General features: G+C 35.2%; 2 protein-coding genes across 4 annotated transcripts; one reads left to right on the top strand and one right to left on the bottom strand.

Annotated features, from left to right (window-relative positions):
* The first annotated feature begins 1,830 nt into the window (after positions 1-1,830).
* LOC141666304 (uncharacterized) lies at positions 1,831-7,347 on the top strand. Of its 3 annotated transcripts, none has more exons than XM_074472303.1 (4): positions 1,831-2,125; positions 3,669-3,881; positions 6,463-6,682; positions 6,871-7,347. In XM_074472303.1, the coding sequence occupies exons 1-4, from the start codon at positions 1,998-2,000 to the stop codon at positions 7,135-7,137; spliced, it is 828 nt and encodes a 275-aa protein (XP_074328404.1). In that variant the 5' UTR covers positions 1,831-1,997; the 3' UTR covers positions 7,138-7,347. The 3 variants fall into 3 exon arrangements, with proteins under 3 accessions (XP_074328404.1, XP_074328399.1, XP_074328396.1); XM_074472298.1 differs by having other exon boundaries at positions 1,985-2,125; positions 3,099-3,881; XM_074472295.1 differs by lacking the exon at positions 1,831-2,125 and having other exon boundaries at positions 2,128-3,881.
* Positions 7,348-10,179: 2,832 nt separating this feature from the next.
* LOC141705797 (uncharacterized) lies at positions 10,180-11,238 on the bottom strand. Its single transcript, XM_074508690.1, has one exon. The coding sequence runs from the start codon at positions 11,236-11,238 to the stop codon at positions 10,180-10,182; it is 1,059 nt and encodes a 352-aa protein (XP_074364791.1).
* Positions 11,239-14,585: the final 3,347 nt, after the last annotated feature.

Raw genomic sequence — 14,585 nt, 5'->3', positions numbered from 1 at the left:
ACTTGATAGTGATATTTATATGAAAATTCCTGAAGGGTTAAATATTGAGGACACTAAGCCTCGATATTTATATTCTGTTAAATTACAACGATCATTGTATGGTTTGAAACAATCTGGTCGTATGTGGTACAACAGGCTTAGGGAATACTTATTGAATGATGGATATGTTAATAATCAAGTGTGTCCTTGTATTTTTATTAAACGATCATCAACTGGTTTTGTTATTATTGATGTATATGTGGATGATTTGAATATTATCGGTACTACTGAAGATATTACTAATGCTGCTAACTATTTGAAAAATGAGTTTGAAATGAAAGATCTTGGAAGGACAAGATTTTGTTTAGGTATACAGGTGGAGCACTTATCTTCAGGAATATTTGTTCATCAATCAAACTACACTGAAAAGATTCTTGATTGGTTCTACATGGACAAAGCTCATCCAATAACCACACCAATGGTTGTTCGATCACTCGAGGTTGAAAAGGATCCTTTACATCCTAGAAAATAAGATGAAGAGACTCTTGGACCTGAAGTTCCATATCTCAGTGCAATTGGCGCTCTCATGTATCTTGCAAACAACACACGGCCTGATATTGCATTTGCAGTGAACCTGTTGGCAAGATTTAGTTCTGACCCTACTAAAAGGCATTGGGATGGAATAAAACATACATTCAGATATCTTCGAGGGACAATCGATCTTGGTCTATTCTTCCCAAACAATTCAAGATCACGGCTAGTTGGATGCGCAGATGTTGGATACATGTCAGATCCTCATTTTGGGCGATCAAAAACAAGTTACCTATTTACATATTGTGATACTGCTATCTCTTGGAAGTCTACAAAACAGACTATGGCTGCAACTTCATCAAACCACGCAGAATTACTAGCAATTCATGAAGCAAGCAGAGAATGTATTTGGCTAAGGTCGGTCATTCAACATATTCGAGAATCATGTGGATTATCAAGTATTTCAGACAGTCCTACTGTTCTATTCGAGGATAACTCGGCCTGCATCAAACAACTTAAGGAAGGATATATTAAAGGGGACCGAACAAAACACATATTGCCAAAATTCTTCTACACTCATGAACTTCAAGAAAATGGTGATATTAATGTTCAACAAGTTCGCTCATGCGATAATCTGGCGGATATACTTACAAAGTCACTACCTACATCAACATTTGAGAAGCTGAGAAATAAAATGGGTATGCGGAGGTTAAAAAGTTTGCTACTTCAAAATGTCAGAATGTGAGACATTTTATTCAGGGGGAGGCTATACTCTTTTTCCTTCGTCAAGATTTTTACCCCACTGGATTTTTTCTTGCAAGGTTTTAACGAGGCAGTCAATCTTTGCAATAACTCGCATTTGACAATCAAGGAGGAGTGTTAAAATATTTGAATAAATATAAAGTGATTGTCTAAGTGTATCGAGGAAGTCTCTCAAATCTTACCGAGGAAGACTTGTAAAGTTTATCGAGTAAGACTTGTAAAGCTTATCAACGAAGACTTGTAAAGCTTATTGAGGAAGTTTTGTAATACTTAATAAATAAGATTTGAATAGATTATTTAGTAAGCCTTGTAAACCAACTTCTATAAATAGCTCATTTAGCTAATGAATTGAAACAAAATTTTTCTCTCCATCTTCTATTCTCCTATACTTCCTCTACATTAAACATAACTAATATTTTCAATTCAAGATTTATAACAGGGTTTAAACAATGACTATCAAATTCATTTTTTTTAAAACCAAACACGAGTTGAAATGGTTCTATAATTCGGCAAACCAAACCACCCCTAGTTTTTAATAATATTATAATATTTTTTTTAATTTTATATATCTCTGTCCTCTCTTCTTTCTCTCTCAAATCTCTCAAAAGGGGAAGGAAAGAGAAGACAAACCCAATTCACATAAGCTTTGTTTCTCGGCCTCCCTTCCTCATCCTTCCATCAATACTTACATATATATAACTACGTAATCAGGTGAGTGAGAGTATATGGGTAGAGATAGAGACTTATCGAGGTCACCCTCGTACCGCCGGAAATATTCCCGGTCGCCTTCGCCGGTGGTTCGTCGCCGGAGCAGCCGGAGAGATAGAAGCAGATCTCGTTATTCTTATAGCAGGTGATACCCTTTATTTTATTCTCCTCTTATACTCTCGTATCTTATCGTATATCATTATTATGTTACATGTTATATCATTATTATGTTATGACTTAGTATTAGAGCTTTGAGGTTCCTTTAATTAGCTGAAACCAGTTTGATGTTTTTGTTTTCGAGTTATAAAATTGCGGAATGTTGATGATCATTTTTGTGAAGAGTTGAGTTGTTTTAGTTTGTTTCATTGAGGGTGTTTTGCCATTTTCTTTTCCACTTAACCTGATGAAGAATTTTAATATAAAATTTTATTTGTTAGGGGGTGATTGTTCCGTCTGATATGAGTTATCTATAGTTTATTACGAATAAAAGTATGCAGGCTGATAAGACGAACATTACTACTATTTACTTATGATAATGGAAGTAACTTAAAGTAAAAAGTACATTTTTTAAGGTAAAGCTTGACAGGCTACTTATGTCCTAGCTCACTCGCTCAATTGATAAGAATTATGATAAAAGGTTCAAATTTTACTAAATTTGTATCATTTTCTTGCTTTTTTCAAGTTGGTGGCACGATATTTGTTTTCTGACATGGTTTTAGGTTAGGTAGTAAAAAGAACTTGTGTGTATGGTTGATTCATTTATAAATATTGCTGAAGTTGTCTCTTTGTCTGTTTTTTTATATTTTACTCCCCTTTTTTCATACTAAGCCCTCACCCCTACCCCTGGAGGTATATGCATGACCTTGCGAGGTCATGGTAGAAGTATATATTTTATTCCATATGTCTTTATTATGGCTGCCTGAATTTTTAAACTTCATCTAGCTGGAATATGTACAAGTAAATATATTATTCGATTTCAATGAGCGCCTTATAATCTGATTGGTCATTGATGAATTGAAGCATGTTATTAATAATCAAACACAATCTCGTTTAGATTATATGCAGTAATATAATATATGCTCATCATATTGACTTCTTTGTTCAAGATGTTCTAGCAGATGGGTTCGATAGTCAAAGTTGTGTACCTTGCTTATTGCCCATGATATGTTGCTGGCCTGAGGGTTTCACTGTCATCTTGATAATCTTCATGCTTACAGTTGATGAACTCCATGCTTTATTCAAGTTGTTTTCCATTATGTTCCCAATGTAACATTATACTGCTTAAGTTTAAGTAACAGTGTCTCGCTGTCTGATTAGTGGGAGAGATTAACATTTGAATGAGAATTGTGGAAGATTCCAAATAAGATTTTTAATTACCTCTGAAATGTAAATCGAATAAGCTAGGATATGGAAACAGTTTCTATTAGGAAATTAAGAAATCAGTTGCTTCCCTTTCTATGGGGAGTGAGCAGGTGATGGGTGCCGATGGGTGTCTATTCGTTGATTGTCAAATTAGCGGTTTCTTGTGATAAAAGATGGAGCACACAGTTTATTCTTAGCAATATAAGAGGTAACTGTACATGCTTTTATAATTTTTGGGCTAGATGCTGGGCTGGTATGCTATTCTATGGTCTCTTCTTTCATTCTGTATGTGGAAGTTGTTGTAACTCTGTATTATTATTATACAGACGAAAAAGTCGTTCAATATCACCTCGTCGCCGCAAAAGTCGTTCCTCAACTCCAAGGCGTCGCAGGAGTCGTTCTGCCACTCCAAGGCGCTATAAGAGACAACGAAGTACATCTATATCGTTGTCTCCTATTAAAAGGTCACCTAGTACTGGGTCATTAGAGCTCAAAAATGTGACTGAAAAGTCAAAAAAAGATGAGGAAGAGAAGAAAAGGTATACGCCACATTCTCATTGTAACACTTTATCATTATCCTTTCATTCTTGGTATTCTTTAATAAAATTTTCATTAAGAAGTCACAAGTTTGTCATCATCTTCTCTTTGGTGTGTTTACGCGCTCATGTACGTTAATTTCACTTCTTTTTATCGTGTTTCTTACAAATATTGGAGATCTGGTTTTGTAAAATAAATTAAGCAGTTTAACTCTTTCCTCATCACTAGTTAGTAAAAAGAGTCATTTGTTTCTACTAGAACTTGCTCACATTATGTATTGTAGAACTTAGGTTTTCTGTTAATGATTGATGTAGTAATTGGTATGATGATGCCAGTTAGCCATCAGGTACCACCGGATATTCTATCATGCTTATTCACTTTGATAATGTATGCTGGCCTGCAATTTCATGGTTTTTGGTATTGATGTTAAAGTTTGATGAAGATTTTTCTCTCCTTAATGTCGTGTATCATGAATTGGATGAAGTTAAAATTTTCTTTTATTAGTTTTAATAGATGATTGGGATACAGGATGATGTACTGCCTGAATAACGTAGATTGGAGTATTCGCTAATAAAACTTATGCTTGTGTTGGAAGGTCTCTGATTTCTCCCAATTAATCAATAAGTATTAAAAATTCCGTGTCCACTTTTCTTTACTATCATGCTCTTCATGTTCCTTGAATTTTATTTGTGTTTAAATATATAAAAGATTGTAATTCCTAGGAGTGTCACCTGTAATGATTCTTAGCGTTTCATTTTCGATAAGAACGTGTCGCTGGTCCCAAAGATAGTTTCATTGTGGTACCATTTATTGAACATCTGGAACTCCCCTCCCCCTCCCAAAAAAAAGATAGAAACATTGAAAAGGCCATCAGCTTGTCTGATATATTCCTGAAAAATTTAAAATTTAAGTTCAACTATTTAAACTATATGTGGCTTAAGAACCATATGAATGTAGTTGACACGTGTTTGGAGTTGTTGGAAAATTTTAGCAGTCTCTTTTTTGCCAACTTTGGCAAGTAAAAGGAAGGCGATAATAAAAATCTCTTGGTTGTAATATATGTTAGCTAGTAGTGGTTTGGTCATTTAAATTTGCTTTGAGCATATAAATTATAGTACTAATATAAATGGAGCCAGATTGAGTTCTCTTCCTGATCAAATATTACTTACTAAATGCATTATAGAAGTAAGTGTTCTCGTGATGATTGATGTGCAATGATGATATTGATTGGCATGATGTATTGCTGTCTTTAACTTGCAAATAAGTAATCTAAAATTTACTTGATTTTGTTTGTTGCCAAGCAAGTTTGTTGTCTATTGTCATTAAAAAAAATTACAGTCATGTAGTGATTTTGAATCAGTGATCTGACTGATTTAGAAGCAGCATGTTTTTCGTTTATTACTTTGAGTTTGAGGATGTGATGCTGCCAAAATGACATATTTGATTAGCAGTTAATAAAAATTTACGCTTGCTTTGAAGTTGTAAGTTTTTAATTATCCTGACCAGTGATTAGTAAAGAATTCTTGTTCGTTTATTCCCCCCTCACCCTCTCCTTTTTCTCAATCTTGATTCATATGTAAAGTATATCAGATGTTATATTTTCCTGCACTTTCACCTGAAATGTTGTTGAGCATTTCTTAGTCGACGTTCAGCAGACATGCAAGTGGTCCTAAAGGTTGCTGTTTTTTGTGGTTACCTAATACACTGACCATCTCCCCTCTCAAAAAATAAAAGTGAAAGAAAAAGAGAGAAGGTTGTTTTGTGTTTAGGATAATTAAATATGTAAGAAGATTGATATTTGTGGCTTGAGACATATTTGAAACTTGGTCGAAAATTATATCATTTCTCCCTGCCACGATTTTCTGGTTGACTTTCGCAAGCAGAACAAAGAAAGAGAATACGTTAATTCAGTGGCTGTAACTTGTATAAGCTAATAGTACTTTTGTGGGGACAGATTTGTGATATTGGGTTAGACAGGCTTGGTATATAGGCATTTCCTCTTTGGTTGAGTTTGAATATATTGTCGTGGGGAAGTTAGCAAATTTCAGGCTCTTACATAAGATGAAATCTGGGATTAATTAACTTAAGTTGCAATGCTACTGAATACTGATCCATGACAAGATGTATACTTCTGTTTCTGAGGGACGGTTTTTTCTTTGTCAAACGATGTAGTAGTTTGAAGACTAAAGTATCTGGTGACTGGTGATCAGTGTTAAAAAATGCCACAGTTTACTTGACATTCTTCTCCACAGGCTCTTGAAGGAAGATACCACTATAGTTCAACTTGATATACTTGATGAACAAATTGGGTGCATTTTTTCTACTGTTGATCAGTTTTCAAACTCAATTCTTTGGCTCAGGAATGTGTTAGAGGTATGCCTGAAAGGCATAAGCATATCTATAATGCCTTTGTCAACTTGAAGGTTAGTTTGTCGTTAGTTAGAATTATTAAAGAGAGAAGTAAAAGAGGTGGCTATTAACTGTTTTCCAGCAGAAAAGTCATACATGGCTGCGAAGAAAACACTGGTTCCAAAACATGATCTTTGGCCACTTTTGGGGTTAACTTGGTTTTTTTTTTCTCAGGCGTCAGCAGGAGGCAGAATTAAAACTGCTGGAAGAAGAAACTGCAAAGAGAGTGGAGGAAGCAATTCGAAAGAAGGTTGAAGAAAGCTTGAATTCTGAGGAGATCCAGATGGAAATAAAAACAAGGCTGGTTGAGGGTCGGAAAAAACTAATAGAGGAGGTTGCAGCTCAACTTGAGAAAGAGAAGGAAGCTGCTGTTGTCGAGGCTAGACGAAAAGAGGCAAGTGTTTGGCTACTTCAATAGGCTTTCTTAATTGTCAAATGCAACCAAGTAGTTTTAATTGAAAGCATATTGATCTTTATTTTGCTTTCGATGCATCGACACAAATTTAGATGTTAGTAGCTCGGAATCCTGAGGCATGTTTTTAGAGTGTGCTTGAATGACTATAGCATTATTTCTGTGTATAGGAAAAAATGCGAAAAGAGAAAGAAGAGCTGGAAAGGATGATTGAGGAGAACCGCAGGAGGGTGGAAGAAGCTCAAAGAAGAGAAGCCTTAGAGCAACAACGGAGGGAGGAAGAACGCTACAGAGAGTTGGAAGAGCTTCAAAGACAGAAAGAAGAGGCTCTGCGAAGGAAGAAACAACAAGAAGAGGAGGAAAAGTCGAACCAAATGAAGCTGTTGGGCAAGAACAAGTCACGACCAAAGTTGTCCTTTGCACTAGGTTTGAAATGATTAAGATCTATGAAGTTGTTATCAATATATAATTGACTATACTCTGTCCAAATATGGCTACTGTTCATGTAGTGAGAACATGTTTATGGTGGGAACACTGTTTTTGTTGTTTCCGGATTTGCATATTTTTGCTTCCGGTGTAATATCAAGGGGGTAAGACATATTTTATGTTGGTATTTTCTATCAAGAGGGGAAAAGATGTTCCGTTGATATCTCGTACTTTTTTTTTTAGTTTTTGAGGTTGATTCTTTGTTGCAGTATAAACTTTTGCAGGATGACATTGTCTTCAAAGGTAAATAAAAGAGTTAAATGCATTTGGTGTACCGGAACTATGCTCCTTATGCATTTGGTGTAATACTACCAATTGGGTACCTAAACTAGACAAAAAAGTGTAACTTGTGTACTTCCGTTGATGACAAATAACAGACGTTAGTATAGTAGGAGGGAGTTGTTCTTCGCATACACATACACATTATACACACATCATCTTCCGAATTCCAGTTCTCCGTGTATGAAAATTGACTAGTTAGTTTCACCAGCCATGAATTTATTTTCTTTTCTTCAAGAAACGTATTAATCATCTTCTCAATTTTCCTATTTTTCTCCAGAACCCATCTTTAATCTCCGCCCAAATCACCAACTTTAACTTCCTCTTTTTCTATTCTCCTGAAAGCATGGTTACCTCGGAGACGCTCACCTCCGTAACGGCGTGATCGGACTAACTAGACATCGTCTACATGGAGAGTGTTGTTTTCTCTATTGTCGTAGAATTTTTTTATGGCCCGTTTGAGAAACTTGATTTCATTTGAAATTCTGAATTTGATCAAATAAGCTGTTTGGTAATTTGGAATTGAATTTCATTTGAAATCCGGTACATTCAAATATTAGTATAAATATAAGAATTTGAAATGATAACTCAAATCCTATCATTTGAAATCCTTCATTTGAAATGAAATATAAGTTTTCAAATGCCTCCTTAAGGTATTTAATAGTATATAGAAACCTATAGCCTATAAGCAGCATAATTTGATCACTCTGATTTTCTCTGTGTTTGTGATTAAGGTGCTATCATTGAACTTTTTTTAATTGTAGTTAACTTGTAACCGCTATCCTTTGGGTGTACACTAAATAAACTCTACGGGCTCACGCAATAATCTGCAAATCACGTGAATCAAGGTAAAACACTTACTTTATCTTTATTTCAAATGTTTGGACTGCTACTTGCAGTTCAGAGAAGATAAATACTCCCTTCGTCCCTAAATATATTTTCCATTTTCCTTTCAAGGTACATCAAAATACTTTTCCCATTTCTATTTTTATCATAAAAAACCAAACACTCCTACATTAAAAATAAACAAACAATATTCTTAAAATACTACTCCCTTTCTCTCATTTAACTCCACCAACTCTTAAAATACTCACCTTACCATAATCTATTTTCTCTCCCTTTCTCTCTATTCTCGGGCACCAAAACCCTAATTACTCTCCAGAAACATGAGTTTACATTATGATTTTTCCGATTACGATGATGAATCTTCTAATACGATTATCTACAAGTGCTCTGATCCCAATCATTGTGACAAAGGTGATTGTTGTGATGGGGAACACAGTTATAGTCGAGAATATGTTCGATTGAGATGTGGTCGAACTAATTTTAAGGAATCGGTGACGAAATCAGATGAGACGGTGGATGAAAACCCTCGATCGTCGTTGCATGAAAGTGTTATTCAAGTCCCCTTGGATGAATATGATTCTCCTCCATCCCCTTTTTCTTCAAATCCAGTTGAAGTGGCCACCGTTTTTGCTCCGGATCCGTCGAGCGATCACTTGGATTTGGATGTTGAGGCCGATTCAGAAGATACATGATCTCGGTCCTAATCAGAATAAAGATGTTCTACCTTCAACTTGTTTGTGTAGTTAATCCCTTGTTTTTGTAATAATTCGCTTGATAGTTAATCCTTTGTTCTTGTGATTAATCGCATCAATGCGTAATTATTTGAACCATTTCTGTTGTTATTTGCTTATTGGTGTAATGAATCACTTGTTTCCGTGTGTTGTAATGAATCATTTATTAGATTGTTGTTGTTTTTATGATTATTCGATTGTTGTTGTAATGAATCATTTATTCGATTGTTGTTGTTTCTGTGATTATATGATTTATTTGCTTGTTTTGCCCATTTATTCGATGTATGTTATTCGATTGTTGTTGTTTTTCTTGGATGTTATTCGATTGTATGTTATTGTATGTCATTTATTCGATTGTATGTAATTCCTAGGATGTTATTCGATTGTATGTAATTGCTAGGATGTTATTCGATTGTACGTTATTCGATTGTCATTTATTTGATTGTATGTTATTTGATTGTACGTTATTCAATTGTACGTTATTCGATTGTCATTTATTCGATTGTATGTGATTGCTTCGATGTTATTCAATTGTCATTTTCTCGATCGATGATGATAGTTCAATTTGCTGAGACAAATTATTGCCCTGATGTGCCATAAGCAACCAGTTTGGACTGACTGGTGGCTTGTGTGTGCTTAGTGGTTGTGGATGTTGTCGATGATGCTTGGGGACAATCTGAGATCAAATAGTTATATATTCATGAGGTGCTTAAAAGTAAGCTTACGTTTAATTCAAAGACTAATTAAAACTAAGCTTACTTCTATCACTAATACATTGAAAGCAAAACTAAGCTTACATGTCCCCAGTTAACCTGTTGAAGATGATGCTCTGCTTGGTCCATGTATGTAATTCCATGCCTCGTGAACAACCCACATTGGTGCAGTGACTTGAACTGTTAGCTTACTCTCAGCTGCTAATTATTTCTTGTTAACATGAGGCACAAGGTAATCATTCGAACCTTTCACTTTTAGCACTTCATTCATCACATATTGATAGGATAACCATACATTTGTCAAGGTCCTTGCATCTAGTTCACAAGATGCCTGATGTACTGCATCCAACATATCATCCACATCTTTAGGCATTTTTTTGTGCATTAAAGATTGAATGCTTCTAAAAAACCAAGTCTAAAATATTTAAATCTGGACTGTTTGGTGGTTGTTGCACCAGAATGAATGTAAAGTCCCCTTGTGATGAACTTGTTGCCACTCTGGGTCATCTTGGCATATATGTGTCCTTGCGTTGTCTTGCTGTATGTATATAATATTATGACCTTCAGTTATTGGCCATTTCTGCATGATTGCTGGTATTATATCATTGATTAACATGTTCCTTGTTTTCTTTTTCCCTACTGATTCAACAATCTTAGTGACAAATGTCCCCTTTGCTCTGTATTTGGAAGCCCTCTTGGCTGGTTCTTGGTAAGTGAATGGGAAGATACATATCTTCCCATCAAAGGTACACTCATTTTCTGCATTAAATCTTGGTCTAGCTACAGCTGCTGTGAACATAACTTTAGGTATGAATTTACTTGACTTGGTTGTCATGTACTTGCCTTTTTCATTTCTTTCCAGGTAAACCCTCTGTGATTTTTTACTTAGATAAAACCACTTTTCATCAATATGTACAAAGTTGTACATGGGATTATATTGCCTAATTATTGTTGGTGTGTCTCCCATTAACAAGTTTAGGACCCATTCAACCCTTTGAAATAGGTTTGCCTCTTTCAAAGCAGGATGTAAAGGGTTTGTATGAGGTTTAATGAGTCCCCTCTTTATCATTATGTTTGTTGTAGTTGAAGATACTTTAAGTTGTAGTTCCAAGTCTCTTATGCATTCCCTCATGCTTATCTTAGTTATTACATTAGGTTGCACTTGTATTCTTTTTCTCCCTGAGTTATGACCTTTTATTGATATGTTGTAAGGCTGACTTGTTGTCTTTTTCCTCCTTGCAGTGCTCCATATTGTGTTGATTGTTCTCCTTGTTACATTGAATAGATTGGCCACTTCTTGAATTTCACCATGCTTAAGTTTCCCCTCTATCTGGTTGTTCAGAAGCCACATCAGTAATTGCATCTTTGAGTCACAGCTGAGCTTTGCTCTCTTTTTGTGATGATCATTTGTTTCTTCATGTGTTTGCCATTCTATGTCTTCTTCTGATGGTTGATTCAAATCAAATGGGAATGTATAACTCATTTTTGAACAAATGGGAGCAAAACAATGATGCAGTGAGTATTTCTTTCAATTTATAGTTCTAAAATTTGATTGTAATTGACTTGTAACTTAGCATAATATGTGTGCATGTAATTCTGCAATTTGATTGGTTGTTAGAAGTTGTCTCTTGTAATCTTATTGGTGTATATAAATGATTGTGGTTAGCCACTTGTAATTTGGAATTAGGCGGCAAAATGAATTTGTTGTTTCCCAGTTTTTTTTGAAATTTTTGGTGTTAACAATGCTAATCATTGCATTTTTTTAATACCTGTGTCATTCAACAAATGGGAAAAGTATAAGGATATAGAGGGAGTAGTAGATAAATAGTTATTTCCCGTGATTGATTCAAAATCCCCACATAAAGCTGCTCCTGCATTAGCTTATTTTTTATAAGGGGTTTGAGCAAGAATTTCTGTATCTCGCCTGATAATCAGACTTTAGGTAGTCCTAGTGGGTATTTAGGCCTTGTGAATTCAACTCATCTTACTAAGAATAAATTTGTAGCTGTTGAATTTGATACGACTTCATTTGCATTTTAATGATCCGAATGAGAATTATCTAAAGTTCGATATCGGCGGTCTTAATTCAATCAAGACTGCTGATTTTTTTATCAATTGGGATTGATTTGAAAAGTGGGAATTTGATTATTGATTGGATTAATTATAATAATGCTGATTTTTCTGAGCATCTTAGGTAGTTTAAGTGTGCGGGGTTTTCGGCTTCTACTGAATGAAGAAAGTATTGAGCACATCACTTCATCATCTTGAAAATGGAATTTTTCAACTTAGATATTAAGTCAAGTACGCCTAGATTTCCTCCTTTTAGTGTGTCTGATAGTTCCGTGATCAGAAGTCCTCCGAGAGTGAGGGTTCTGGTTCAGATAGTAAACATAATAAGAGGCTTGGTTGAGGTTTTGGAATTGTTGGTCCAACATTTTTTTGTGTTTTTGTTTGATTGTTTGGTTATATTTTTGTTAAGAAATGAGGGCGTGAGAATGGATAAGTCTTTCGAGATTGTGGTCGGCCCTAGACAATTTAGTTACAAAGAATTGAAATCTGCTACTAAAGGGTTTGATGCTAGTAAAATTTTAGAGCATTTACGACTGTTTATAAGGAATGATTTATATTTTTAAGTATGTTATGTGCAGTTAAAAGATCAAAGCATTCTTATCTAGGTAAAACTGATTTTTTTTCTGGTAAAGCACATCTATGAATTTCTTTCGGTAAAGCACATCTAAACAAAGCAACAACGGGGGATAATTTATATAAATTCTCTAATTTATTAAATATGATTAATTAATTAATCACATTTATTCTACATCGTGAGGGATACTTCTCAGCATATCGCGACTATCCGGATAATATGAATTCACTGCTTAGAATACCAAGAACCTATTCAGTGAATAGTTACCGTATAATAAACTCCTTCTACCCTACAATGTCCCGATTAAATACAAGGCATGAATCTCGTGTCAAGCCTATCTAATTCAATCACTTTGCTTACCATTTACTATGCGTAGTTCCATGCAAATTAGAAACTCCTTTCTAATTTCATTTACTCTGGCCAGAGATTCCTGAACTAGCATAAGTGGATCAGCCTTGAACATTCGCTTCCTTCACTAGAAGGGGTAGATCCTTTATTGATCATACACTATCTTCGTGTACAAATTCCTATACCTAGAAGAGCCCTAGTAATTGTCCCTGGAGACTAAGAACTAAACCAAAGCATAGTTCAGTGTACACAAGATGACTATGATGACCTCAAGTCTAAGGATACTTGTACAACTATCACTATGTGAACAACTGCTGACACGTGAGTGAACTCCATCAGTTGTTCAGCTGTGCGAGTCATGTTCAATGAACTTATTCCATAATAAGCACCTACATACTAGCTATAGTGTCATCACACAAATGCCTATGAGAACAGACATCCTTCATAATGAAGCAAGCATAGTATGTACCGATCTTTGCGGATTATTAATTACCAGTTAGTAATCCTATGACCAGGAACTATTTAAGTTTATAGTTATCATCTTTTTAGGTCTCACTATTATGATCTCATCATAATCCATAAAAAGCTTTACTCTAAACTATGGTATATCTTATTTAAACACTTAAATAGATAAAGCCCGTAATACAAACAAAATAAGTCTTTATTAATATCAATGAAATCAAAACAGATTATATAAAAGTTATTCCTAAATCCTAATACATGATTGGACTTAGGACATATTCCTTTCAATCTCCCACTTGTACTAAAGCCAATCACTCTGGTATCTAATACCCATCTTGTCTTTATGACGATCAAAGTGACTTTCATAAAGTAGCTTTGTGAGTGGGTCTGCTATGTTGTTATGTGTGTCAACTCTATTTCAATACAATACAAGAAATGTTACCGCGCTCCCACTAACCCTTTTGTAGACGCATGGTTCATCTTCATTTTTGATAAAATCAAACTCTTTGATTGTCTCATCAAAACGAATGTTCCATCTTTCGAGAAGCTTGCTTTAAACCACATATGGTTCGCAGTAGCTTACACACTAGGCTTTTATTTCCCTTGGAAAGAAAACCATCTGGCTATATGCCAGATCTCATAGTCGTAGTAAGCAGCAATCGCAAGCAAAATCCGAACTGATTATAACAGGGCTACAGGTAAAAGGTTTCATCAAAGTCAATCCATTGCCTTTGTTTGAATTCTTTTCCCAAAAGCCCGGCCTTATAGGTCTCCATCTGGCCATCTGCTATAATCTATCTTTTGTATACCGTATACATAGATTCCATTCTGGATTTCATGGCACTATGCCATTTCTCTGAGTCAACACTACTCATAGCCTCTTTATAGGTCACAGGGCCGTCATCATCAATGATCGATAACTCATTGTCATTATCAATGACAAGGCCATATTACCTCTCAGGTTGGCGAGACACTCTCCCTGATCTATGAATGGGCTGTTCCACAAAAGGTTGTTCAGTCAAAATAGGTGTTTCCACTTGATCCGTAGTAGTTTGTGCTTCTTGAACTTCATCAAGTTCAATTTTGCTCCCACTGTTTCCTTCAAGGATAAACTCCTTTTCCAAGAAGGTAGCATGTCTGGAGACAAACACCCGATGATCGGTGTAAAAGTAATACCCTAAAGTCTCTTTAGGATATCCCATAAAACTACATTTTACGGATCGATATTCCAGCTTATCTGGGTCAACTTACTTGACATAAGCTGGACATCCCCAAATCTTAACGTGTTTAAGACTCGGTTTCCTTACTTTCCATATCTCATACGGAGTTTGAGGAACAGATTTGGAAGGCACCATATTCAGTAAATATGCTGAGGT

Source organism: Apium graveolens, chromosome 1, assembly GCF_009905375.1.
Source record: "Apium graveolens cultivar Ventura chromosome 1, ASM990537v1, whole genome shotgun sequence".
Taxonomy (NCBI): domain Eukaryota; kingdom Viridiplantae; phylum Streptophyta; class Magnoliopsida; order Apiales; family Apiaceae; genus Apium; species Apium graveolens.
The sequence above is the reverse complement of the archived record's forward strand: the minus strand, read 5'-3'. Positions and strand labels throughout refer to the sequence as shown.

Bases quoted from the DNA above. Each gene is read 5' to 3' on its own strand.
- LOC141666304 (XM_074472298.1), top strand. From the start codon at position 3,466: ATGGGTGTCTATTCGTTGATTGTCAAATTAGCGGTTTCTTGTGATAAA. The intron at 3,882-6,462 runs GTATACGCCACA...TTTTTTTCTCAG, and splicing joins GATGAGGAAGAGAAGAAAAG to GCGTCAGCAGGAGGCAGAAT. The intron at 6,683-6,870 runs GCAAGTGTTTGG...TTCTGTGTATAG, and splicing joins TCGAGGCTAGACGAAAAGAG to GAAAAAATGCGAAAAGAGAA.
- LOC141705797 (XM_074508690.1), bottom strand. From the start codon at position 11,238: ATGAGTTATACATTCCCATTTGATTTGAATCAACCATCAGAAGAAGAC.